This window comes from Athene cunicularia (genome assembly GCF_003259725.1).
Source record: "Athene cunicularia isolate RWA chromosome 5 unlocalized genomic scaffold, athCun1 chr5_part4, whole genome shotgun sequence".
NCBI classification, from domain to species: Eukaryota; Metazoa; Chordata; class Aves; order Strigiformes; family Strigidae; genus Athene; species Athene cunicularia.
In genome coordinates this window covers 73,480-100,917 of record NW_020799104.1, presented here as the reverse complement: position 1 = coordinate 100,917, position 27,438 = coordinate 73,480, and the positions used below count along the sequence as shown (strand labels likewise).

Genomic DNA, 27,438 nt, shown 5'->3' with positions numbered 1-27,438 from the left:
AGCATCAGATCTAGGTCAGCTGGCATTGAACATTCCGAAAGACCTAACAGTACTTCCCTTATGATGGTGGTTATGCAACTTGTATTTTGTACATAGCTATCACTCAATGTAAGTATATCCTAAGAGAACAAGAAAGGATTCTTCTGAAATAGAATGAACACACCTGATCCTCAAAAGCCCTCTGGGTTCTGAGTCCATAAGCTGGACTCTGATCAGTGAAAATGAAGAAGGAACAGAAAACATGCCTGGCTCACACAGTTCAAAGAACTGGAATTAATTGAACACCTATTCTTCCTTAAAGTGATTAAGGGTCATTAGTCAAGAGGAGCAAGCTCATGTCAATTTGAGGAACAATTGTGGGACCACCATAAAGAAGTTTAAAGCTACCTTAGCAGCCTGCAAGGTAAACACCTAAGTAGTTACAGCCTTAGCTCTAAAAAAAAAAACAAGTCACCCACATTGTATATGACATCATCTTAACAGACTGCAGAGACCACATGAGCCTGAATACAAGAAAATTCTGTCCAGCTAAAACCTAGCAAGATCTGAAAGTGCAATTCAGGCTTGCTTGATTATGCAGACTATCCTAATCCTTCAGCATACGCCACAACGAACAAGGTATACATTTCAGTAGCTCAGTGTTGTCAAAAGAAATGTTCTGAAAACCCAGTGTGAGTCATCTCATTTCAGAATGGTTTAGGAAAGAAAGCAGAAAAATGTTTGGGTGAGGCCTAACTGTAATTATGTATTACAGACTGCTCTACATAGGTATGCGTACCCATTTTTTTTAATCTGAAAAACTCCCCCAGAAGCTATCATGGAAGTGCTGAAAGCTCAAAGCAGTAGATTTATCTGTCTTGTCAGCATCATGCTTAACTTGCAAAGAGGAAGAAATTTCCAGACTGTTACAGAAAAGGCTATTCCCACTTTCAGGAAGCTTGTTGCTTCCTGCTTAAATGTTTGATTCCAGAACAAGATATTTGTAGATACTTCTATCAGTTACTCTTTTACTTAGCCAGACAACTTTATACAGCGTTGTAAGGAACACGACTGCATACACCCACATATACAGCAAACTACCATCCAGCTGTGGCAGCGACCACCAAAAAGACCACCTTGTTGCAACTTCTTTACGTATTTGCGGTAAGCTTCAGTACTCACGCAGGTTACTCAAGCAGTGACACCTATATCGTTGCATTTACACTGTGACTCTATCAGCTAGAGCGTCGCAGGCATCTGCAAACACTGCAGTGACACCATGAAATGCAGGATACTAACGAACAATGCCAGTGACTTCCAAACCAGCAGAAGATTGGACTTGATGCCACCTTCACTCCTGAGGAGGAATGCTCTCTACCACATAAATACACACGTAGAAAGGAAGACTTTTCTGTCATCTTAAATTGGACACTAGAAATCGGAAACAGTGGCATTTATATCAACAAAACTGTACGCCCTCTATCTTTCAGTAAACCAGTAAAACAGTTACCATTAAGCAAGCTACAATCCTTGAGTCTTTCAGTCATCCTTACATTCACTAAGCAGACCCCTACAACTTTGTATAGGACAGTTTGTTGAAGCTTGATTTAACAGATTATGCTTTACAGTATAAAGCGGTGTAACTAGCAAATTTATTGACAGTTTTGACACAAGCCAAAATAATACATTTATGACCTCTGAAAAAAGAACAGCTCTTACAATTATCTGCATTGTGTACACAAAAGTCTAAGCAAAACAAGGGAGGGTAAAACAGAAGCATAATCTTAGAGGTTTCTTTACCCAGCATCAATATGCTGAGAAACTCCCAGTCCCACTTATCAAAAACCTCTACACACAAGGCTACATTTCTCACTTTATCTTGACATACTCTGTATAAACTAATAACCTTGCACGAAATCTGCCTTAATAAAAGAGAGATAGATTACAAGAGGAATTCTTGTGTGTTATGGTTATACTTTGCTCTGATTGCAAAATCATTTGTCAGCATGAGACTTGAGAAAGCTTTCTGCTAACCAATCCCATGCAAATATCCATTTTACATTCGTGACTGGAATACTCAAGCTGCTCCCTTATTTTCACATTACAGCCATTTACTACACACTTACTGAAGAAACAATCCCTAAAACAGGTTCTTAAACACATTCACTCATTCCCTATATTCCTAGTACAATGAGTAATTTCAACAACTTTGAGTTACAAAGAAACCACCCTTATGGCTGCAGCCCAGGAAATCAAATTTGCTTCAAACTGGGCAAATATTCAGATGAAGTAATGACTACATGGTTTTTTGCCTTATGATTTTAGACAGCTACTATAGGGATAAGTAGTGTTTCGGTCTGACCTGGTAAGCTGTTCTTATGGAAGACTAACAGTTTCAGAAGTACTTATTCCAGAATTAAGCACTATTCTTCTCAGAAGTTAAATATGAGCACCTGTAAAACTAATCAGCAAGGCCTTTACAGTTTATATATGTAACATTTGTGCTGTGCACAAGAGGAAACTTTTTTCAAGATCAGAGGTGTATATATTAGCATGTATGAAATTCATGTACAATTGCATTTATTTATAAGTATGCCTATGAAGTTTAGGGAAGAAGTTTTCAACTCACTTATTTCACTAGCAACATGGTCCAGTTTTTCTTTTGACCTACTGATTAGAGCCACTTTCATTCCACGTCTTGCTAACTGCAACAAAACAGAACAGGAGACATAAGAACAGTCATAAATTGATTCAAAGTTCGTATCCTAATTAAAGAAATTGCATCATTTGTCACAACATCACAACAATATATGACCAACAAGTTTGAAAAAAATTAGTTTTAATAGAGACATTAAGGGAAAACCAAGACAAAATACTTCCATGCTACTACTTCTTGATTCCCTTCTCACCAAAGTCATTATCTTCTCAACCATCCAAAGCAGATGTATTGGTACATTTATAAAAAAGAAAACCAACAGCAGATATTTTATAGAATTTTCACAACAGCTCTGCAAGACAGAGCAAAGATGTTATTACCTGTAATTGAGCTTAACATGCAAATTAATAAATCCACGGTCACTTGAATACCTGTGGTGCAAAACTACTCCATCACTCAATACCTCCTTCCTTTAGTCAGGCTCTACTCTTACTTTGTTCTAATTACAGGTATAAAGGTTCATTTACTCATGCAGTTCTTTTAGGGAAGCTATCTGTGTAACTTAAGCTGTGGCCAGAGCATATCCCAGTCATCAAATCAGACTTATTGCTCCAAGTTTGAAATGTGATCTAACAACGCAATTTAAAAGTGTCTGCAGAAAGACAGCTACACATCTGAATTACTCTGCAATGAAAACAACGTTGGTGACTATTACCCTCTTCCAGTAAAAACTAAAAACAATATATCCAATTCATAGCGACACTGCCTTTCAGACACTTAACACCTACATATAAAAAACAGGTAAGTTCTCATTGCTCCAATAAAACTCCTTCACTGCCTTAGGAAGCAGATGAGAATAAGTCTTCAAGGAAATCTAAAAAAACCCCCAAAAAGCACAAAACAAAAAAAACCCCAACAAAACAAAACAAAACTAACACCAGAGCATAGTAGTACAGCAACAACCTAAAGTGACAATCTCATCTTCCTTTCTAGCAAAAGCATGCGAATCAAGAAGCTTCTTTCAAAGAGAAATATGACAAAGTTTGAAGAACACTGTACTTCATATCACAGACTGGTTTGGGTTGGAAAGGACCTTAAAGACCATCCAGTCCCACCCCTCTGCCATGGGCAGGGACACCTTCCACTAGCCCAGGTTGCCCAAAGCCCCGTCCAACCTGGCCTTGAACCCTTCCAGGGAGGGGGCAGCCACAGCTTCTCTGGGCAACCTGTGCCAGGGCCTCACCACCCTCACAGGGAAGAATTCCTTCCTTATCTCATCCTATCCCTTCACTCCCTGATCAAGAGTCCCTCCCTATCTTTCCTGTAGCCCCTTTAAGCAGGGGGCTATAAGGTCTCCATGGACCCTTCTCTTCTCCAGCTGAACACCCCCAACTCTCTCAGCCTGTCCTCACAGGGGGGTGCTCCAGCCCCCCGAGCATCTTTTGTGGCCTCCTCTGGCCCCACTTGAGTAGGTCCGTGTCCTTCTGATGTTGGTGCCCCCAGAGCTAGACACAGCACTGCAGGGGGGTCACAGGAGAGCAGAGTAGAGGGGGAGAATCCCCTTCCTCGACCTGCTGCCCACACTGCTCTGGGTGCAGCCCAGCACACGGGTGGCTTTCTGGGCTATGAGCACACATTGCTGGCTCACAGTCAGTTTTCCATCCACTAATATCCCCAAGTTCTTCTCCTTGGGGCTGCTCTCAATCCACTCATGGCCCAGCCTGTGTTTGTGCTTGGGATTGCCCCAACTCATGTGCAGGACCTTGCACTTGGCCTTGTTGAACTTCATGAGGTTCGCACGGTCCCACCTCTTCAGCCTGTCCAGATCTTTCTGGATGGCACATCCCTTCCCTCCAGTGTGTCAGTGATGATTCTGTGATTCTAAGTATCTCAGCCTCTGACACCAAGGACAATCTGACAGTAATCTAGTCAGCCTGAAACAGGGACAAAAAAGCCCCAGAGATGTTCTTCATAGGTGCAAGCTCTAGACTGTTGACTGCTGAAAGAAAGCAAACTGCATGTCATAATCTCTGGGCTCTCAGATTGCTTAAGCAGGTACCCGAGTTTTATGGAAAAGTATCCAGCTGTACTTGTGTCAAAAGTCGAGGGAGAAAAGCCATGCCAATGCATTCAGTGGAACCTCAGCACATTTAGAGAACTTTCACCGCAAGAGCAAGCTTGAGAAAAACTGCTGCTATGTTCACACTAAAGGGACACACTCCAAGAAGCGCATCTGAGATCTGGAAATGGAAACCCATTTGCAAGAGGAGTTCTCTGAGCACAGAGCATATAAAATGGACAAGAAAAGAGCCTGTAACTAGGAACAAATACCACTAAGAAAAGTAATCAAACTTGGAAAAGATACAGAGCTCAACAGCAAGTTCAGTTTGAGTCTGATGCAACCAGATCAGTTTCTGCTGAGAGCTTTGACTTCACTGGTAAAGGTCAAGTGGGTTGAAAGGAACCAACCACAACAGTCTAAAGAGCAATAATGATCCTCTGAGATGTCAGTAACTAATCACATTTTTATGTAACAAGGAATACCTGCGTGCTTTGTAGATAACCTGCCATTATACTTGGATCTCTGGCCAGTGTCCCTAGGTCCTGTAAAGGTTTAACAAGATCATCTTAAAACTGATCACAGAAACTCACCCAGAGTAGGGAACACTGGGAAGATGCTCTTGTAGCTTAAGGACTGATGCAACCAAGAGTCACCATTCTAATGGAGTTGGTGGATGTACTTGACTTTCTGGGCTGCGAGCGCACATTGCTGGCCATAATCAGTTTTCCATCCACTCATACCCCCAAGCCCTCCTCATTGGGGCTGCTCTCAATCCACTCGTCACCCAGCCTATGATTGTACTTGGAATTGCCGCGACCCATGGGCAGGACCTTGCACTTGGCCTTGTTGAACTTCATGATGTTCATGAAGTGAGGTGTCTGATTTCCTTAAATGCCATGTTAGTAACTACCACATTATCCACTTCGGTAACAAACCACAGCTGCTGTTAAAGCCCTTTCTCTCCAGAATTGAAAGGAATGTCATGAACGGCCCATCAAAGCAGAGTTAAAGTTCTTGTTAGAGTAGGTATTGCAAGAAGATCTAAAAAAACAACACTAAGCAGATGTGCATAGCAGAGTACTGCATAGTACACAATGGGATCACAACCTTTAGTTTATCACTAGCACACAAGTACATCTAAGATTAAATTTAAACTCATGATTTGCAAAAACAAGCAGCAGACAGCAAGAGAGGGACGACAAATAGTGACTCCTGACCATATCCTTAAAAAAAGTAAAAAGAAAAAGGTGTGCTGCTTGGGAATCAAACAGTGGGCAAGCACTACCTGGATAGAGAAGAAAACTTGCGTTTACTGTGGCACTACTTTTCATGAAGGGATGGTCTAGCGACAAAAAGGATATCAGTGCTGAGCAAAGAATAATAATGCAAGAACGAAAAGCATAAAAATGGCTCTTTGCTTGGAAAAGAAGTAACCAACAGAGCAGAGTATAACCAAAGAATTCACAAACTCGTAACATTCTTCCATCACTTAGTGGTGACCACGTCAAACTTTCGTAGAGGCGGAAACATGCTGTTTCATTTCTCAAACTCCTCCAAGGAGAAGGAAATCACCTGCATGATTGTAATCACAGCCATCAGTGCCCAAGCAGCTGTATGTCAGTGGCATTTGTAGTAACCTGAAGGGAATTTCTAGTAGAAAGTTATGAAGACATCTCTAGAGTTAACTGAAAGATTGAGAAGTTTTTTTCACATATTCCACAGTTCACCCTGCATCCACACTTGACTTCATCAAGTATTCTTCATCCACCTAAACTGTCAAAGGGTGGATTTGTGCTTTATTCTAAACAAATAAGTAAGTAACAATAATAAATACAACTCATGAAAAATATCTTTTATTCTATAGCCCAAGAATGAACATTTGTACCCTCTAGAGTGCTTTTGGGGTGCTCTGTGCCTACAGGAACTATAGCAAAGAAGTTGAAACAGTTCTTGTTTCCCAGCAGGATCTCATTCTTGTCATCAGCTTTCCTAATGGGGGTTTGAAGGCTGCCAGCAGCACACATTCGTGTTTGAAGGCAGCCTGGCTCTTAGACACACCAACAGAACATAAAGCAAGCTGTAGCTTCATTCACTCGATAACCTAACATACAGATCCTCACACTCATCTCCCATGATGTTCAGGACGCGTCTCCCACACCAGAGGACTTCCTCCTGATAGTGCTATGCCCTGGGCACAGTGGCCTCCTTCCGTTTGCTCTATGCAGTTAGTGTTGCATCATTTGCTTCAGTGCCGTGTAACTGGGATATTTGGCAAGTACGAGCTGTCAGCTCCATGCCAGAAACGGGTGCTGTTGGCACCACGTTTCATTTCTTTTGCAGCCAGCTCCCCTTTCTTGACCCAATAGAACGAGGTGCTACTTTCTGCAGAGTAGAAAGGAATTTGGGGGCCAGGGGGGCAGGTGGCAGGGCACACACAGATGAAGAGAAATCTGAAGGATGAGGACTACCCATGAAGAGGAATGCTACTTTCCCTGTGGGCTCTGAAGAACAAAAAATTCAAGAAAAAGAATCTCTCACAGCTGATCTTCTCACACAAAGTCATGCTGGTGTTCCAGAGAATACAAAAATGAGTACAGACAGGCTCACTTTGATACTGCTGCTGGAATTGAAAGTTATTTTTGCTATAAATTGTTGTAGTCAGCACTATTTGTCATGATGTTCTCTGGGCTTATAGGCTAAATTGCCCCATACTAACAGGCACTTTCTGCCTTAAGCAATACATTCCAGTACCATATTTGGAGCCCACATATCCATCAAGAGCAAGAGCACAGTAAAAGAGGTAGAGGTAAATCCCAGCTTCAGAGACTTCATGAACTATAGGGAATAATTGGAACGTACTGCATGCAACTAGAAATGCCATTTAGTCAGTATCTGGAAATACCAAAAGGAAATACCAAGGGTTGAGAAAGTTAAGATAATTGTAACAATTATAAAAAGTTTTTTTAAAAAAAAAAAAAGGACAAGGTAAGGGCTGAAAATAGAATTTACAAATAAAGGAAACTAACAAAAAGGGATACAACTTTTGGCTGGTCACCAGAGGGAGACAATGCAGGAGATCTCTTTCTCCACAGATAGCTATGTTAGGATAAGGTGAGGAGGTATGACCTGCTGATTGACAGTTCAGACAGCATGACATCTTGCCAAGGATTGAGATACACCTCCAAGTGGAAGGAATTCTTACCTCTTCTGCATAGGCTTTTCCAATCCCATCAGTAGCTCCTGTGATCACTGGAAAAAAAAAAAAAAAAGACAAATATACACTAGTTGCCTCACAGAAATAACTGCAATGGGTGTTCATTAGTAGGCTATTGAAGTACTCATTCCAGCCAAGAGACACATCAAAGTCTCTGGAATAGGTGTACAACTTTTATTAAATCTCTTAGAGAACTTGCACTAAAACCTTTCCATGTATAAGAAAGAAGAGGAAGAGATGGAGTTAGAAGCCCAACAGTTGTTTCAAGAGTCCGGTTCAGCACCCCTCCTCACGCCAGCCCTCTGGCCCACTACATTTCTTCAGCAGCTTTGCAGACTAAGAGAGATTTCCAAGTCATTTAACTGAAAAAAAAAAAACCCAACCAACCCACAACTCAGTTATGGCTATTATTAGACCAGCTCTCCAATTAGTTTTAAGTATACAGTAAAATAAAAAGTATATCAAAACCTTGTGAGTAGCCAATAAAACAAACATTTTAGGACAAAGGTAACAGGTCTCTGTCAGTGACTCCAGCAGATTTCAGTTCCCTGTGACCACTGTGCCCGCTAGCAGCAAAACATGAGCGACCAGGGCAGCCATCAGTTGCAAGGTGGGCTTCTAGTGCTTAAACTTTGTCACTTGTGGGTGACTGGGATCTGTGTCAAGCCTTAAATCTTTCTAGGATTCTTTTCCACATGCTGAGGAGCTCTGAGTGACTCAACATGCCATTAGTTTGACAGATTATTCCAGGGCTCCCACCACACCAGTAGCTGATCATCTCAGTTTGCTCACTAAATACCAATTCCTCCATGCAGAATCTGCTTTTCCAACTACTTTCTAAGCAAGCACATTCAGCACCCCTTCCTTTTCCTCTCAGCTCTTCCTTCTCAAACCCAGTGCCCTACACCTCAACATCCTTATCCATTTAGCTCTCCACTCATTCATCTCTGTCTGCTCCCACTCTCCAAGAGGTTACAGAATATACTGGAATTTTCTGCTTGTCCTCCTGTCAGTTCAGAACAGCTTGGTTTGTGCTTCCACTGTTTATCTCTGAATGTAGGCATGCTCAAATAACTAGGCTTGTTCAATGTTTCAGAAAACTGAACTAAGAGTGTTGGTTCAACTCTCAGGTCAACCACTACCCGAGTGAAACTCACAGCAGACAGAGGTGTTGTCCAGCACTGGGACTCAGCAACAACTTCCCTTCAGGGCACCAGAAGGAGACGTGTTTGCAGATGATTTGATTAGTCACTGCTTGCAGATCACCCATAACAGTTGTCATGCAAACAGCAGCCAGAATATTTCTGTTTGAGTAATAACAGCTAGGAAATGCTGTAACCATTTCAGTTTCTGTGCCTGCTAGCTATAAATAAGTGGACGTAATAACAAGTGATGAAGCTGCCAGTGAAGGTCCTATTTGAACTTGAATGGCCAGCCAACAGTGCAGTAACGCTAAGAAAAAAGATCCAGTCATGCTCCTGACTCAAGCTGGATTTACAGATGACCACAGATGAAGGCACCCACACACAGATTCATCCCTTCCTTGGTTTCAAAGTTTATTTGCAAGATGCCATAGCTCCAGCCTGATAAGGTATGCAGGACTACACTCTTAGCATCTAACACATGCTGCACACACTGGATGCTCCAGCTAGTAAACGGAGTTCTACCTGCTGCACTGTCAGACCCAGTGAATTTTACTGGGAAAACCAAGTGTCTGCATCAGACTCTTTTGCCACCTCCTACCCAGACACGATTAGGGAAGTGTGTCTAACAGTTTTGTTACAGAAACAAATCCACACATAGAAAGGTCGAGCAGGGGTCCAAATGATCAATAAAGGCAGACCTTGGGGAAGAAATCAAGAATACATTCCCAGGAGTCCACTTGCTTGCAACCAAACTTGTACCAATGTTGTTACCCATTTAGCCAGACAGCATTACAGTCCTGCAGGATGACACCATCCCTTTAGATCAAGGGCTAACAAGCTTCAGTTTCAACCTTGTTGATCATGCTATGCAGCGTTATCACACAATTCATTATTGCTTCAGCAAAACAATGAAGAGCACAGCAAAAACCTGTGCTGGTACCACTCTTACAACAGTAGTTGGACATGTTCTAAGTTGACCCAATCTGGAAAACATTCAACTTCAGTGACTTGGTGAAAGGGGTTGTTTCCTTCATTACAGTTAGTGAATGGCTGTTCTTTAGGTACCTCACTACAACACTTATAGATCATTTCTCCTCCTTCAAACTCAAAAGTCATGGACTTAATGGTTTTATGCCCAGATAACAAGCTCAGCATTTTAAAATACTGTTTTCTGATGCTGCGAGTTGTTCAGCTTTTAGCATCTACAGCTGAGAGTGCATGTTCCATAAAGCAGGGACTCCAAAAAGTGTCTGTAGCACTTTAAAGGCTTAGTCAAGTGCAAGTACAATTTCAGTCAAGGATATTTACCTCACTTATTGAATCCATTGCTTAGGTAAATTGCAATAGAATCAGCTGGAGCATGAGACTTAAGAAGCTGAAGATCAGAGATTTCTAACTGAACTATGAGTAACGGACAGTTCCTCCCTTTTTTTAGGCCCTATTTCAAATTAACCTCTGGATTACAGATTATTTTAAAGTACCCTCCAGAACAGAACTTGAGAAATTTAAACAACTTTTGATATAGGTAAGTGATGAAAAACATTACAAAATCCCACCAGGAAAAAAAAGTGCTTGAGCCATCACCTACAAAACCAGGCACCTAGCTGATATACATTATTGTTTTGCTTCTGCTGCAGGTAAAGGTATAGGCATAATAATAAAGCATGCAGCTAGTTTTTCTTAGCAATAAGGGAAGTTTCTCTTCTCACAAGAAGGTACTAATACCATCATTTTACTAGTGGCTCCACTCTGAGAAGGATAACTTTGTCTCTTTTCCATGCTCCTACACTAACTTGAAGAACAAACACAATATAAGGACTGTTTTCCAATGTATAACTTAAATCCCACCTTTTTTCAGGTCACACTTCTCTTCCTAAGATCCTTCAGGGGAAGCCACCTGGTTCAGTACTCACCAATTCTAAACAAACAGATTTCCCATCAACGGCTGCATTGGTGCAGAGGCCATCGAGGTCAGCACCGGAGGACTGCAATGGGAAACATGCACTAATACAGACCTGTCCTGCTGCTGACCAGTAGCACCCAGTTCATCCCATCTATGGGATCCTAGTGAGCAGTTTGATGGGTCAGAAATGCTGCCCAGACAGATACCTGCCAGAGCAGAGAGCAATACTTAAACCCTATGTTGTCAAAGCAAGGAAAAGAGGTGGAGTAAAGGCAACTGACTGGACAAATGTCACAAAAGACAAGATTCACCCACCCTATCTTCCTCAGTGTTTTGAATCACCTAAAGCGTATATGCTACAGGGAAGGGGAGAGTGATAGAAAAGAGGCTTTGGTAAGACCTGTGCATTAGCAAGGCACTTACAATTTTTGTACTGATTACATTCATCTCTAGCTTCCACTCTGGAGCCAAGTGTTGCAGTTTTAACCACCCCAAAGCTGTGCCAGTTTAACTAAATTTTTACTATCAATTTGATGTGCTGAAGCTAGTTTAACTTCAAGTGTGGATCAAGCTTTTAAATTCTGTTTCTTCTACAGACTGCCTTCCAGCAAAAGTTACAAACTGCCTGCAGTTGGCAGAGCTTAAAGAAGGCAAAGCAAGTAGGGTAGGAATAAGTTATTGTCTCTACAAGAAAGCTGCACCAGCTCGTAAGTGTGATTATACACATTTACTCAGTAGTCAGACTAACTGTAGTAGCTTCCCACTTCAGCCATCTGCCGTCTCCAGAAGAGAAGCGAGAAGAGTGCCCAGGCAGCTCGTGTATGAGCCCACCCAATAAAAGTTTGCCTGAATGGAAGCTTACATTGAAGAACTGGCTGATTTCAGGCACAGAACATCAACATCTATCTTTCCCTGACTTTTGGGGCTGTAGAGGAAAGGGCAAGAAAAATAAAGAAAGGTATCCAGTAACATGATGTACTCTGAAAACAGCTCGCTCTTAATAAATCAATACATGCACTTGCATTGGGCTGGAGATATTCTACCCCAGGAAGCTAACACTAGCCAGAGTTCAGCAGTTCTGTACACAAGATATTTCACAACACCATAAGGCACATGCAGAACGGATTCTCATCTTAAGTCACGCTTTTTTGAACTAGCACATATATATATATATATATATATAAATATATATAAATCAGTACAGAGCTGACACGTGCAAGACTACAGTTCAGAAAAACCTGCCCAAAGACTCCTGTCCTGAGTTGGAGAGTCCACACAGCCTGTCTCTTGTGAATTCAGCACACTGATAGGAACATCTTTTGCTCTTCCATGTAATGACACTTTCTTGACTAGGCAAAACTGGCATAATGATTGTTGAAATGGGTTACAGATGTGTGCAAGGGTTTTATCCTCTTGTCCCAGCTTCCAATTCAGTTGTGCATGAACAGACTTGTATTCCAACTAGACCTATACTGTTCAAAATGGTAGACAAGAAGTGGGAAAGCTGGTAAGAGACTTAAAATTACCATCTATGCCAGCCACTCGTGTACACCACAGAAGTGACTTTGAACCCACCAACGCTTTCGATGCAGCCTTACTAAAGCATAAGTGTGCAAAGAGAAACTTCCAATGTAGCATCAAGGTCTCTGAACAAAGAACACAGCATGGGGTATCATCTGCTCACACCGCTGGAGGATGTTGTGCCATATGTAGGCTGTAGATCTTTTAACTGCCATAGCATATATAGAAGTTGTCTGCACAGTAACTCAGATCAGCAGTTAAAATTTTAATTACAGGCCTATCCTTAACACATCATGCAACCATTTCCATAAATCCACCAAAATCTCCATCTTGACAGCATAGTGTCTTTGCTCTAAAGATTGTGCTAGAATGTTTCTTCCTATGTGGTGTGGGGAGGAAAGAAAAAACCAAAACCAAACCCTAACCTTTTCAACTCCAGCTTTGAGCTCACTCATATATCACTGACCTCTTCTAATGATATCTTCAATTTAAGATACAGCTACACAACAATACACCACAGCAGGTATAAAGGAATCCACCATAGCCTCTACTACTGGACTAGTTATCTAGTATTCTCTAAACCTTAATACTGCCTAGCCACTTCTCCTCCTAATGTTTCACATAGTGTGTTTCACAGCTTTTATCACATACACAACAACTAAGACGTAGTTCACAAGCACTGGTTTCATTTCCTGTCCCGTACCAAACTTGAGGCAACCCTTGACAAACACAGGGCACAGTTAAATGAACTCAGTAGTCAGTGAGATGTGTGTCTTGCACTAAAATGGAACAGCTTTCCTGTTATTAAAAAAAGACACAGACCAAGCCTATGGAAGACATCGTGTAACCAGTCAGTGACTTTAGGCTATAAGATTAATATGCCCAGTGGTATATGACTTTAGGGAATAAAAATGTAGACTCTTCTCCAGGAGGCTTACAGAGGGGTAAATATACAAAATGCTTCTTATAGCACCTGCTATAGGTGCTCTTACCCTTCAGAAATCCCACAGCCCATGGCTAAACATGCATGGAGTAAGGTACCACCAACGGTGAGGGGAGCTCACATGTTCCTTCTGCTTGTAAGGAGTAACAGCTGCTGCCTTCCCAAATAAGAGGTCACCTAGAAAACATCCATCACCTCTTAAGAGGTATACTGGGTCAACATTCCCTGCTGTTAGAAAGGGGACCACCACTGCACAGTCAGGCAAAAGCAGCACCTAGCAGACCACGGCAGTCTGTTTTGTGTAAGAAGTGAACATTCAAGGCCCAGAAAACATTTTTATCTGCTTCTAATGCAGCCAGGACATCTTAAAACAAAAGCAAAGAATGGTGCAGTAAAGCATGAGGCAGGCATGTAGAAATCATCTCGTCTCACGATGGGAGCAAGGACCAGCGTTGACACAGGGAGAGGGAGCAACAGCAAGCATAGAAAATTCTACTGCAGTTCTGCAGAGCAATCATGCTGAAACAAGATTACAGATTCGTGACTCCCCAATTCAAGGTTAGACTACAGTGAAGACAAAGCTTAAAGAGATCAAGCCTGTCTTCAGATACAAACGTGTTTTCCACGGCAAAATAAGCTTTTGAGATGCCTAATGGAGATAAAGCATGGAATACTTTTATCCATGTTGCTGCTAGCAAACAGCACCAGACATACTCCTCACGCTGCTTTGACTACCTGCACAATGAAGCTAACAGCTATTATGCATGTTCTCCACTAGCATCTTCAAACTACAAATTCATTTCAGTTCAGCCATTTTCCTGTTTTCATTAAGAAAAGCATGAGTTTTTAGGCAACCTTTCAAAGTACTGCAGATGCACTCATGCATGTCATTACTTAGGAAAAAGAAGTCAAGCCACTAACAATGCTATTCCCCCTAGAAAGATGTGGGTCCCGCAGTTTGGGAGTATCTATACTCTCCCTGACAAAACATTAAGCTAACATATCTCAAGGAGGGCAGCTCAGCTATATTTCTGACCCCCTGAGAGGTATTCAAATTTGTTGTCAAAATGGCCACTGCAGAGCTAGTCTCTCAGCTACATCCTCCATTCCCACAGAAGAGCCATCCCTGTCCTGGAAGACTGAATCCAGATACGAGGGAGGGTCTGTCACCACACGGTACCCAGCTGTAGTAGACATCAACATAAAGAATAAACGAGGAACCTAGAGTGCCTTGTTAAAGCAATACAGTTGAGAGAAACTTCATAGCACAGCTAACCTTAGCACAGGTTTTAAGTACAACACATAAATAACTGGAGACTCGAGATTCTTCTGCTACGAAACACAGAGGCTATATTAAGAATATGACAGCTCCTGGGGAAAACAAAAGCTGTCAAGGGGAGAAAAGACTATCCCTCCTTGGCATCAAGTAGTGCTTCATTTATTACAGATTTATATAAATCACTGGCATTTGACCAATACCAAGCTTCTAGATTATCTCCAGCCAACAAAAGTACTTTAGCCTGTGCTTGTTAAAAATATTCTACTTTTTGTCCTCAGCTTGCTAGGAACGGCTATTTTTAGTAAGAGCCCAATCAACCTTATCAAAATCAAGCATCAAAAATAGACTGGAGAAACACTGGAAGCAAATACTATTTTTAGCTGCTCTGTCTATCCCTGCCATTACCCACAAATTCTGACTGCACAGACCATGCACGAGTGCTTAGTTATTCTAGGCAGATCCTCATCGTGACCCTTTTTTTCCCTGAACACCTGAATGCAGAAAACACTCGATTGATTAAAGATTAATACAGCCGCAAACCATGACAGCTGCCTTTCGTCTGAGTGCTTTTGGGGAGGGGGAGAATATGGGATGACAGAGAGCTTGCATCAGTATTCCTCTTGGGGACCTATTACATGGAAAGAAAATTGCTATTTCAATTCCCTTTTGTTGCTAAAAATAGCAGCCCCAATTGATTCAAGCAAACAGGGCACCGGCTTAGCAATGCCAAATTTAGAAACCACTGAAGTCCCAAAGAGTGAACGCTAACGCAGTCTAACACATGCCAGCTCATATTTAACAAAGAACAAAGAAGATAAGCACGCCGGCTGCAAGTTAATAAGACAGCAGTAACTCCCTGCATTTTTATTAAATAAAAACAGAAAACTCAGTGCAAAAATAAGACAAACTTCACTTCTATTCTCAGTTTAACTTGCTGAAATAGGAATCCTCATCAGAAAGATCACCTGTACCTGAGCTGAAATCCTAGAAATTTTGTTGGGTTTTTTTTTTTCATATAAAAGGGTTTTTTCTGCACAAAGGAGCTAACACCTAATGGTCAGGCTTTGAAAAGACAGGCCACAGGAAAAAGTTCAATTCCCAGAACCAAACACTTACTTGGTAACAGCTTGTGTCTAGGAGCTAGGATTGTGGGTAGAAAAATATTCTATAAATACCGCAGCACTGACAAGTTCCCATTTCATCCAGAACTACAGCAAGAAAGGGTTTGGGGCAGTGCACTCTCGATTTCTTTAGACTTGAGAGCTAGAAGCAGTCTAGAAATCCCAACAAGGAAACTATACAGAGGAGTTAATTAAAGTCACAGGCAACACTTAGGCAATATCAGTTCCAACTGTGTCTACGTGTACTCGCCCAATTCCAGGGTAGAAAATCTTTGCCATGAAGTCTTTTTCTCCCATTAGCCATGGGCCGCTGAGTTATGGATATGAGAGTCTGGGTGGAGAGAGGGACCTCTGACACCCCATCTCCTGCATTCAGAAGGCCCCATCCCATACTGTTACAAATTTAAGAACTTTGCTGTTTTCAAGGCTTTTGATCCAGAAAATGTCAAGTAAACCCAAGACTGCCCTGAACTTAACTTCTGCAATAGCGACGAAGTTGTTCAGAACATCTGCTCAAGCCTCTTTGAGTTAAGCTATAGCTGCCCTGTGCTCAGTAAGACACTACCGTAAGAGTTGCTGCATAGTATTAATATTCCGCAAAAACAAGCTCTCGTTTGTTCGTCACTAAAGTACGTGACATGCTGACTGTCACTGCAAGAACGACCAGGCCAAGAAAGCACATGCACAGTTTGTTCAAATTGCCATTTCTGGTTCTTCCCTCCTCAGGGACAGGGTGAATACAACGGGAAAATGTTGAAGATCAGATAAGCTTAGGACTGGCACCATCTGAAGGCTTTCATTGTGTCTGCCACTGGAAACATGCATTGATAAGTTGCTTTTCTGAGAAGGAACTAAGCAGCCAGTAGAAGGGTCTCTGCATTTGGAGCCTGAACAGCTGGAAGAAGGCTCTACAAAAGAAGTCACTAGAAGAAATTTGAGTTTGGGGTTGGTTTTTTTTTACCTCTTTCACTACATATTTGTAACAGGCAGAAAAATAAATTCAAGCTAGTGACATGGCAACAAAAACCCAACACCTGCAAATAGAAGAGGATGACAAGTGATCTTGGCAAGCTATGGGCATATTCAAGTCAAAGCTATGCAAGGTGTCGGAATAATCACAAGCACAGAAAAAAAAGCAGAGATTGGGCTAAAATGCAGCACTAGATCCATTTTTAATCAAAAAGCAAACTGTGCCAAACTTTTTAAAAGTATAATCAGTTTAGACAAGAATAATGCTTCAGATCTACGAGGCAAAGAAAATCATTTTATATGATGACCATAAGAAACTGTGACTGTGAAGGTGACCGGGACCAAAGAGAAGAATCTTAAGAGTATCACCAGGAGCTACCTGGGGAGGCATCAACAATAGTTCAGACTGAAAAAAATGGAACTTTATCTGGATAAAAACAAATCACTGTTTATACTCCTCAGGAACTGATCTCAACACAAATCCTGTTCAGTACCATTACTAGTGACCACTGCGCAAAGAACTTCACAGACAACATAGCTACTGAAAAGGATTACAGCATCATATCACAAAGAATTAGACAGTTTTATAGACCACAGTAAGAAAAAACCATAATATTGCCAGATATTACATGGTGACATGATGGTACCAGATGCTCAAGATGTACGCTTGAGACTAACTTTGCTTAGACTAGAGGTGACCATTGTAAGAGATGCAAGAGAGGCACCTGGGGTGCACTGGCTGAATATCAAACAGACTATAAACTGCCATTCTGATGCAGCTATAAAGACAACTTACATAACCTGATTGCATCCACCAAAGTGCTTCCCATAGCAATAGAAAGCAATAGTATATTAAGTAATTTAAATGGGAACAGCAGCAAAAAAATGGCTGCCAAGATGATTAAGAGTTACCTGTTCTTGGAGATGAGTTTAAAAGGGCTTTGTTTGCTCTTCGTAAGTACATGTAGTGTAACCACCAAAAAGTGAAAAGGTGCAGTTAACATTAGGAAAAAAATGTAAGTTGGTCACAATTAAAACTGGAAATTAGGGTATCTGAAAGGAGAAAAAAAAATTGTTTCTGACTGAAGAGCACAGTAAGGGTAAGGAACATTGACCTACTGGAAGAGCTCTGAGATGCAAGACAGCAGTGCAGGACAGGACAGATACAACTCTGAAAACAGAACTACAAACTTGCAACAAGAATCTGTTCATTACTATCCATTTAATGGATCAGAAGGAAAATTGGAAACAAAATAAGCCAAATTGTGGATTGTTTCTGATACATGCTATTAATTGCATGCTCCTAGGCTTCCTCAGGTTGTCAGAGGGTATCAGAGAAATTCTCCTTTTTTCCCCTCCCCATCTTAACACAGAGTTTGACTTCAAGAACATGTCTGCTCAAGAGGCTAGTTGCAGCTAGAGATATGAGAAAGAAACGATTGAAGAGACAAATGCACAATGGCCCAAACAGAACAGACACTCTGGTTTCGTGAAAAAATCTGAACCAGGAAGGAGCTCCTTCTGGAACCCCTTATTGTGCTGGCAATGACTCAAACCATCTTACTCCAGCACCTCCGTATTCATAGTGAAGATACCAATCTCCAAAAACGTTTGGGGCATGAAAAGAAGAAACAACAGCTTATGACAGCTCTAAGATCAGACTGTGGGCATGAAATTCCATAATTTTTTGTTGTAATGTCAAGAGACCCCAGAACGCAGTGCAAAATTCAACCTTTTCTCTACACCTTTGAAACACTGGTTGACCTTTCACAGCTTCATGACCAGGACCTGAACTATTTAGAATTAGACAAAACACAAAGTCTTGAAGATATCTTTAAGGTTTGGGTACATTTCAAGCATAATGCATCATTCAGTATGGACATGGCACATCCTGACATATCATGTCATTAGAAAAAATACACATGTAATTTAACAAAAACACCCTGTCACCATTCACCTATTCCCTCCATTTGCACATATCCAACTATCTGCATCAGAAGTGAGGGGAAAAAAACATAGCATAGACAAGCTCTCTCCCAGTATGACAGTTTTATCACAAGAACAGACCTTCCAGTTCAGAACAGAGATCCAGGTAACCCAAGACTTGGTCTCTGGCAGTGGTCAGCAATAGGTACTGAGCAGCCAAACACATTGGGATACCTCTCCAGGATATTCTTCCTGTCCCCAGCTTGCAGCTCTGCAATTTGATGGACTACAGCTGGTGATTTTGGACAGATTCACAGGAGAAAAAACTATTGAGATCTTTTACACTAATTTTTAACTCCATGTAAATCTTTAGCATCTAATACAGACTGTAACAGGAAGCTACACAGCCAAATCACATCCTGCATGGAACAGAATCATCTCCTCCTATTCTTCTTGAAACTGAACTGCTAGTTGCAATTTGGTGCTTTCTCCACCATCATGGTAAGTTGATCACTTTGCTTAGTTTTCTCTCTGTCCTTTAAACTGAAGTTGAGGATTTGCAAGTTATTTTATGTATTTATTAAATAGATAAGTCTAATAGATATAACAAAATTTGTAAGATTAGACATCCAGGCAATCCTCTGATGGGAGTCTCTATCAGGATGTCTTTGGACTACAGGTTTGCAGATAGCAAATTAATTAAAAAATTAAGTACATTTTAAATATCAAAATAATCTAAATATATTCTATCTATTAGAAAAATCATGCTCTTTCCCTATCTCCAGAGTTAAAATCTTAATTTCGAATGCAAGTTTGAGTAGAATTTCAGTGCGTCAATAACACACCAAAAATAGGCAAACTGGGAAGCACAGAAAGACTAAGAAAATTGACCCTGTAGAAACTGATTTTTCTTCTTAAGTTCCAGTTCCAATGAACCTCAAGCTGCAGAACTGCTCAGACACTTCTTCACCACCCTCATCAGCACCATGCCTTGTGCCAAAGATAATAAATGCAGCACCTAAGTCTGCAACAAGGATCACTGTGTCCAAGATAAAACATTCTCTGGAAAAGACAGGTAGATGGTCTCTGAGAAGAAAGACAGCTACAGATATTCTCAGGGGTATCACAGAATCATCGGACGGTTTGGGTTGGAAAGGACCTTAAAGATTCCAACCCTCTGCATGGGCAGGGACACCTTCCACTACCCCAGGTTGCCCAAAGCCCCCTCCAGCCTGGCCTTGAACCCTTCCAGGGAGGGGGCAGCCACAGCTTCTCTGGGCAACCTGTGCCAGGGCATCACCCCCCTCACAGGAAAGAATGTCTTCCTTAGATCTAATCTGAATCTACCCTCTTTCAGTTTAAAACCATTACCGCTCATCCTATCCCTACACCCCATGATCAAGAGTCCCTCCCCCCTTTCAGTCCTGGGAGGCCGCTCTAAGGTCTCCCCAGAGCCTTCTCTTCTCCAGCTGAACCCCCCCAACTCTCTCAGCCTGTCCTCACAGGGGGGCCCCATGATCATCTTTGTGGCCTCCTCTGGACCCACTCACGCAGGTCCGTGTCTTCTGATGTTGGTGCCCCCAGAGCTGGACCCAGCACTGCAGGGGGGTCTCACAAGAACAGAGCAGAAGGGGAGAATCCCCTCCCTCACCCCGCTGCCCACACTGCTCTGGATGCAGCTCAGGATGCAGCCAGCTTTCTGGGCTGGAAGTGCACGTAACGCAGGTATATTCTCACATAATGCAGCCTGCCAGCTTTCTGCTGATGACCCCATCCAGACCCAAGTCATCTCCTACAGAATCACTGGATGCCTCCATATGGAGCCTCTCAGCCTCCCAGAGAGCTGAGGAACATCTCAGACTCACGAGATCACGCAGCACTGACACCCGAGTGACAAGCCTCCTTGCAGCAGTAAACCACTTCACAACAGTAAAACATATTAGCTCCAGCCTCCAATCCTTGACCTCCAATTTACAACGTGGTTTCAAACTCAGCATAGTTAAAACAGATCAAAAAACTGAAATACATAGGTTAATTTCTTCTGGAATAACTCCTACCACTGTATTTTCTTAGACAAGGCCACTTTCCTAGGGTTTACAAACCCTAATGTACAAAAATGAAGAAGTTCAATTTTTAGGGAGGAATGTTATAAATCAGGACTGCTACCTCTCCATGTAGATGGAAAAACAAGTTTTAACCCTGAGAAAGGCATAGTGTTACATTATCTCATGCAGCAGAAAGACAACTAATAAAGTGTATCTTTGATAAGCTACTTTTTAATTATACACAGTTAGGGAGGTTACTAGTTAAGTCACACCATGTGCTCAGTATATTATATTCCCATACACAAAATGTGCTCTATTTTACCTGAGAACCCTCCTTACGAAGGTCTCAATGTACGGTGCCTCTCCAAATAAGATCAAATAAGATCCAATCCATTTTTTCCCCCTTAATGAAAGTTTAACACGTGTGTGTATACACGGTCTAACTATGCTGAATCTCCACTTCCAACCCAAAATCAGTAACCAACCATCCTAATGATTTCATTGCTGTTACATTTGTGAATACCTACCACTACTTATCATAACACTGGCCCTGACCCAACTAGCCATCTTGGGTACTAGTGTTCCCAAGACTTCAACAGTTTCTAAAATTATAAATAAATCCAAACTATTTTCCAATAAATCCAACTGAATTGACTCAGACCTTCAACTACTGATAGAGAAACAAGAGAAAACGGTGCAAATACTCTCAGTCCTCTGCCTCTCATCATTTGAGTAAAACCTAAGTAGGCAGCCAGACCCTTACGGGACCCACGGCCCCCCTAGGCAGGTGAGCTAACTCAGCTCCAGCAGCAAGCTGCTCTTGGTTGCCACCTCCCACAAGCAACAACTCTTCCACAAAATCAGCAAAAGCAGCTAAGAGTCACTCAAAGCCAAGCTCTTGTCACTGCCACATCCAGATCCCCGTGTTTGGGTTGACAAGGAAAAAGGAAGGGGCCAGCAGCAGTCTTGAAGGACTCAGCGAGCAACTCCTCAAGAAAGCTTCAGGCTTTCCACACAGGGCAGCTGTACTATGGAGGTTCAGAAGTCCAGCACCCTAGAAAGCAACTGTACAATGTGGCACACTGCCATGAAGAGAAATTTGTGCTACATGTTCACGCTTAGCGAGAGTTACCACCTCACCATCCTAAAACCATACCTCTTGGAGCCCCTGCTGCCATGCACTAACCACTTCTCAGTATCGCAGACCAGAAGAGATCTCCCCATTTCTATTTTTAGAAGTCAGCCGACCTATATATATAAATTCATTGCAGGTATTTTCAACATCTTCTCCATGAAGTAATTTTATACCTGACGAGTACCCCAAAACCAACGGTGAAACTATTTCTCAGTAGCACTTGCCACACCAGGGTACTGAGGGGGGGAGCAGAGTGAGAGGGAGTTGAGGCAGTCGGTCCAGCAGCAAACCCATTTCGCCCCTTCCCATGCCTTCAGCTCTGTGCACAACAGTTCACCCACTGCAGACAATAAGCAAAGCTGCGTAAGCAGCCAAGTACAGAAGATGAATGAACCGTGTGACGCTAAAGATCTGTGAATTGAAAAATCTAATGCATGAATTAAAATCCGCAGCCTTGTGCCCCCTCTCCCTTTCCCCCCCAAAAAAAGAAAGATATACAGCAGGACATAAAAGGAGAAGTAGAGAGAGAGGTGGAAAAAACGTGGTCTGACACATTTATAAAAACTGATGGCCTGTCACCCAGACGCTGATGAATATTTTTTACAGGATAAAAATGGCAACCTAGAGTCTAAAAATAAAATGCTGTGCTGCGGACCTGTCTGGTTCAGCAACACCACTGGAATACAAACACACTCCCTTGCTGGTACATCTTGACTAAGATTTCAGAATAAAAGAAGGGAAAAAAACCACTGTAGAATATACCTTCTGTTTTCAAGGGAAAGGATTTGGGATTTGTGGGGTTTTTTAATAAGACTTTAGATTAGCATTATACTTTGCCTGCATTGTATAATTGCAATTTTTTTTTTAAAAAAAAACCTCCTAAATTTTAAGTGATTGATGAGAATAGCAGACTACCTCATTCTGCACAAAGCAAATTCTTTTTCTCCCCTTCCCCTGACAATTACAATGTAAGAACGTATTTATCAGTGTCTTTAAATTGTAATTTCAGTAAGCTTAAAAATGTATTTTTAGAATCATGCTGCAGACAGAACTGTGGACACTGCTATTTTCAAACTCACCCCACCCCCAGAGACAGAAAATAAAATCTTTTACCTCATACTGCCTCAAAATTTAGACTAAAAACCTGCTTAGCTGAGAAGCAAAAATGACTGAACATCATTCACAAGAAGCACTAATTTCTCAAGCCTATCCACACTGCAGACAGGCTGCCTTATGCAGTAAAGATGCTATTTTTGGCAAGTGATGCAATAGCTGCAAGGGCTCTCCCAGAACCTTTCATTTAAGAGCCCAAGCCATATTAAAACGTGTTACAGGATACCTAACAACCCTGCACTGTTACCTTCATGTTCTCTGCACCAGCGTTATGACCCACACAAGTCACCCTTTCTAAAGCTGCATCTTCCAAGAACGAGTTCGATTTTACACATGAAGAGGAAAAGCGTATATATACATCCATCAGCAAATACACTTGCCCTGCACTGTATATGACAAGACAGTTACACAACACTGCATGGGGATTTTCTGACCTCTTGATATTCTACTGGAATATGAAGCAGCTTGGTTTCCTTGCTGAATTTTTGTGAATACTTTGAAAAGCCCACAAAGCTAATACAACATCTAACCCTTCCCCAAGCTATTTCTATTCTTGCAGATCTTTTAAAAGAAGTTCTTGTGTCTAACTGACAACTGTTAAGACACATTTCTTCTATGTGACTGTTTCAACAGCTAAAAATTCTAAAAACTTGATAAGAGTTCCAGAAACGCTAGGGCTTTTAAAAACTTTTAAAATAGTCTAGGGATTTTTTTCAGCCCTTTAGATTTTGCAATAGCCATGTGGAACTCGATGTAACAGATTCAAGCTTGCTGCTAAGTTTTCCACTGAGCCCTTATAAATTCAAATTCCACCTCCCTCAAAATAACAGAGGTATTCCCAAAGTCCAAACTACCCAAGAAACTAATTTTGTTTGACTTCTGATCTCCAGGGGCCTGAGGGAGGAAGACATGCAAGGCCCATAAAAAAAATACTGTTTTGAATGTGTGGTCACAGACACAATATATTAATAAGTCCATGAGCCCAATCTGCTTCTGTATATATAGCAGTTGCTACCTACTATTTCAGACCATCCATTTATCAGTCACGGCCAGCATTTAGAGCTCACGAGGAATTCCCCTGCATGCATCATGTGTGTATAACAACTCACATTTGGCTTGCGGTGTGTTGTTTTTGTATTTCCAAACCTTTGCTCTCATGATCTATTTAAGCTCTACATTAATATCCTGATTATGTTCCAGGCTTAGATTTTTCTTTTATAAGCAGCCACAAACCAAACCCCAAGTTGAGCACAAGTCAATTCTCATCTTACTTCACAGGCCAGTTTGCACAGCCTGCAGTTAGCATGAGTAGCATTAACATTTCTTTCAGGTTTTACACCTCAGCTCCTACAGTGGGTAACAGATTGGGAGAGAGCAGGTGTAAAGATGGATCTGAGCACAGCAAAAGCATTTGCTTTGTTTTAGGATATTTCCAAGATCTTCCCCTCTTCATGAGTTCTCATTATGTCATGTACCACGCAAGAAAGACAGAAGTGGAAAAGCTTAGTAACTTTTCCCTACCTGTTTGGTGCAGTCAAGTTCTGACTCCCCTCTACTCACACAATATACTTACTCCCACCCCCTCCAACACAAGCATGGGGAAGCCAACATAGATAGAATTTGTAACATCCGCAGGCTATCTGGGGAAAAAGGAACCCGGCTGCAAAGCAGCAAGACTTGGAGAGATTTCGTTCAGGAGCTATATACAGAACAGGGAATTAAACTCAGAGATCCTGACTGCTCAGAAGTAGAACAGAAATTGAGGCAGGAAGACACCCAGTGATATTTTATTCATTTTGGCTAGAAGCAACATTAAAACAAGCTGTACACTGAGAAGTTAGCATTTGCTCTAGGGACACGGAGGTATGAAAATAAGGATTCTGCAGAATAGCTGAAGTGGCAACAAGACTTGTGCCCAAACCGTGTAAGCTGCTCAGAAGCAGGGAAGTTAAAGTACAGAGACTTCCATACCTGAAGTCCCAAAACAGCACTACAGGGAGCATCACACAGGGAATTTTACAAGACCTTGTGAAGGTGGCAGGAGAATGACAACTGCGGAATGCAAGCTCAGGCCCTTTAATGTATATACAGCAGCTTCACTCCCATGCCACAGGAGCAACGACAAGCCAGGAGACTGTGCCAGTCCCCACAGTCAGTTCCTGGCGGTTTTACTGAGACCAGAAAAGAGCCCAGCAGCAGTGTAATATGCGTTGTGTTAGACAGAGGTTAGAAACTTTCACCTGTGTCATGAGAGCCTGAAAGAGCTGCTCCCATTCACCCAGCCCACCACTCCTCACATAAGGCTGCACAACTGTGGAGCTGCAGGACATGCACAATTTTAAGTGAGCAGGTCAATCTGTCATACCCTTATTACATCTCTGTCTAGGATAAGGATAAGGTCTAGGATAAGTGTGGACTGAAACCAAGGTGACCACTACAGATCAAAGTCTCCAGCACTTAAATTAAGCAATAAAATTGAAGGGTTTAGAACACTAATTAGCTGAGGTGGTTTCTTAACGTAATCCACGTTAAGTGAGAAGCAGTATCTTCTTGTTTAGAGATATTACTATGTCTTTTAGTAAAAGGTTATGCTTCTATTCCCACCAAATGGAAAGATTCAAAATGTCAGGTCACCCAAATGCACTCAGTTCCCAAGTGCAGAAGGTGGTGACCTAGACAGTTTAAGCTGCCTGTTGCTACCCAGAACACAAACCAACATCAAATACAACTCTTCCTTCCATCCCTCTCGCTAGTTTGAAATGAAATATCTGTGCAATCTTGCTCAAACCAACTGCTAAAGTAGCACTTCTGGGGAGAAAACACCCCTCAGGGTGTCCCCTCTCGCAGGTTCAAGCATGATTGCGTGCACTCCAAGATCCATGAGAAGCTGGTGAGCATGTTTACACTATGCTCGGAATGGCTCTAAACCCTTTATAACCTCTCACTCTAAATAGGACCGTTATTTCTGTTAAAAGTGGAGCCCTCTGTCATACTGGAAATAGCTTCTCGTGTGTTGTCAGAGACAAAGATGGCTTTAGGAGTATATTTACTAGATAATGTGCTGTTAAAAAGATGCAAAGACAAGCACAGATAAAAGCTGATGTAGCTGGCAAGTCTTTATTCAGCTGCTGAGATGTTATAAAGGCAACTCTTAAAAACAGAGACAAGTAGCAGAAGAAGAATTTAAATTTCTGGAGTCTTTGGAAGTTGCCTAATTATGATGAGAGGCAATCTATTCAAATAGATGGTTCATACAAAAAAAAAAAAAAAAAAAAAGACAAAGTCTAAAGTTGCTGAAAAGCCATTAACTTATCTTCAAAAGATACCTTGCCTACAAGAAGTGTGAAGTACTCTGCAATATTTTGTTTAAAGTCTGCATTTTACATTCTATCCTAGGCACTGGAAACTGATACACAAAGGCAATTTTGTTTAAATTAGAAGTCATCTGATTATCCTGCTTTTGTGCACTGCAGTTCTCGAACAGAAGCTTAAACAAGCTCAAACCACACCTTTCGAAAAAGTCTTTCTTCTCCGCATTGTCAGGAAGATTACTCAAGTGCTCAGCAGCACCCTCTAGCCCACATACTTTAAGAAAGAACAGAGAACAGACTAGTCCCTTCAACTGAGCAAAACCTACCATTCATAAAACGGGGGTTGCTTTGAGCCCAGAGACAATGATGCAGTGCTAGAAACGGATCAAATCTGAAGACTCTTCTGTATTTTTTTTGGCCCTAAAAGATCTATGTTTACCTAAAATGAGAATATTTGGTAATTACTGTTCCACAGAGGTCCCTTCTGTCCCATGCTCTTAATTACATTTGCTTTAATTATGTATTTCAAACCACCGGGGCAGGGGGGAGGGGAATGATGTTAACACACCCAAGTTAATCACTTCGGAAGGTTGGTTACAGCTCTCTCATGAGAAATGCCCTCGATAAATTCCCATCAAGCATTAGGGAGACTCTCAGGTTGGAGCGATTTAGAAATCCTTGACTGTTTTATTTGTCTCGGCACTGTTTTGCAATGGGCGAGGACTGAGGGAAAAGCTCGGGCACCACTGCCTTTCCCTTCCCGGTTCTAAATAAAGAAACAGCCACTGATGCCTTCTATATTTCACTCTGAGCCCTTGAAAACTTGTGGTATTTCCCCTGGTGGAAAACTCCCCACGATTTTCCGATGGAGAGGAGGCTTGCCTCAAGCCTCCGTGCGGGTTTCAGCTACAAGTGATTCGCGGCGTTGCCCTCTCTCCGGCAGAGCGGGGGGGCAGCGGGAGCGCCCGTGGGCACCTCGCGGGCTGGCACGGCCCCTGGACCTGCCCGTGTCCCCGTCACGCGTGGCGGCTGCGGACCCCGCGGATGAAGGGCGCGACCCCTCCCGTCCCTTCACACAACTCTCCATCAGGCTGGGGGAAGGGAGAGGAGCGCCCC

The 27,438-nt window shown here is 42.0% G+C and overlaps 1 protein-coding gene across 1 annotated transcript in view; it reads right to left on the bottom strand.

Moving 5' to 3' along the window:
* The window catches only part of HSD17B12 (hydroxysteroid 17-beta dehydrogenase 12), an 82,092-nt gene that overhangs the window by 40,137 nt on the left and 14,517 nt on the right, over positions 1-27,438 (bottom strand). Inside the window, exons 2-3 of the mRNA XM_026850932.1 lie at positions 7,900-7,946; positions 2,609-2,684 (exon numbers count right to left, since the gene is read on the bottom strand). Of these exons, the coding sequence (XP_026706733.1) occupies positions 2,609-2,684; positions 7,900-7,946 (123 nt within the window). The remainder of the gene's footprint in view (positions 1-2,608; positions 2,685-7,899; positions 7,947-27,438) is intronic.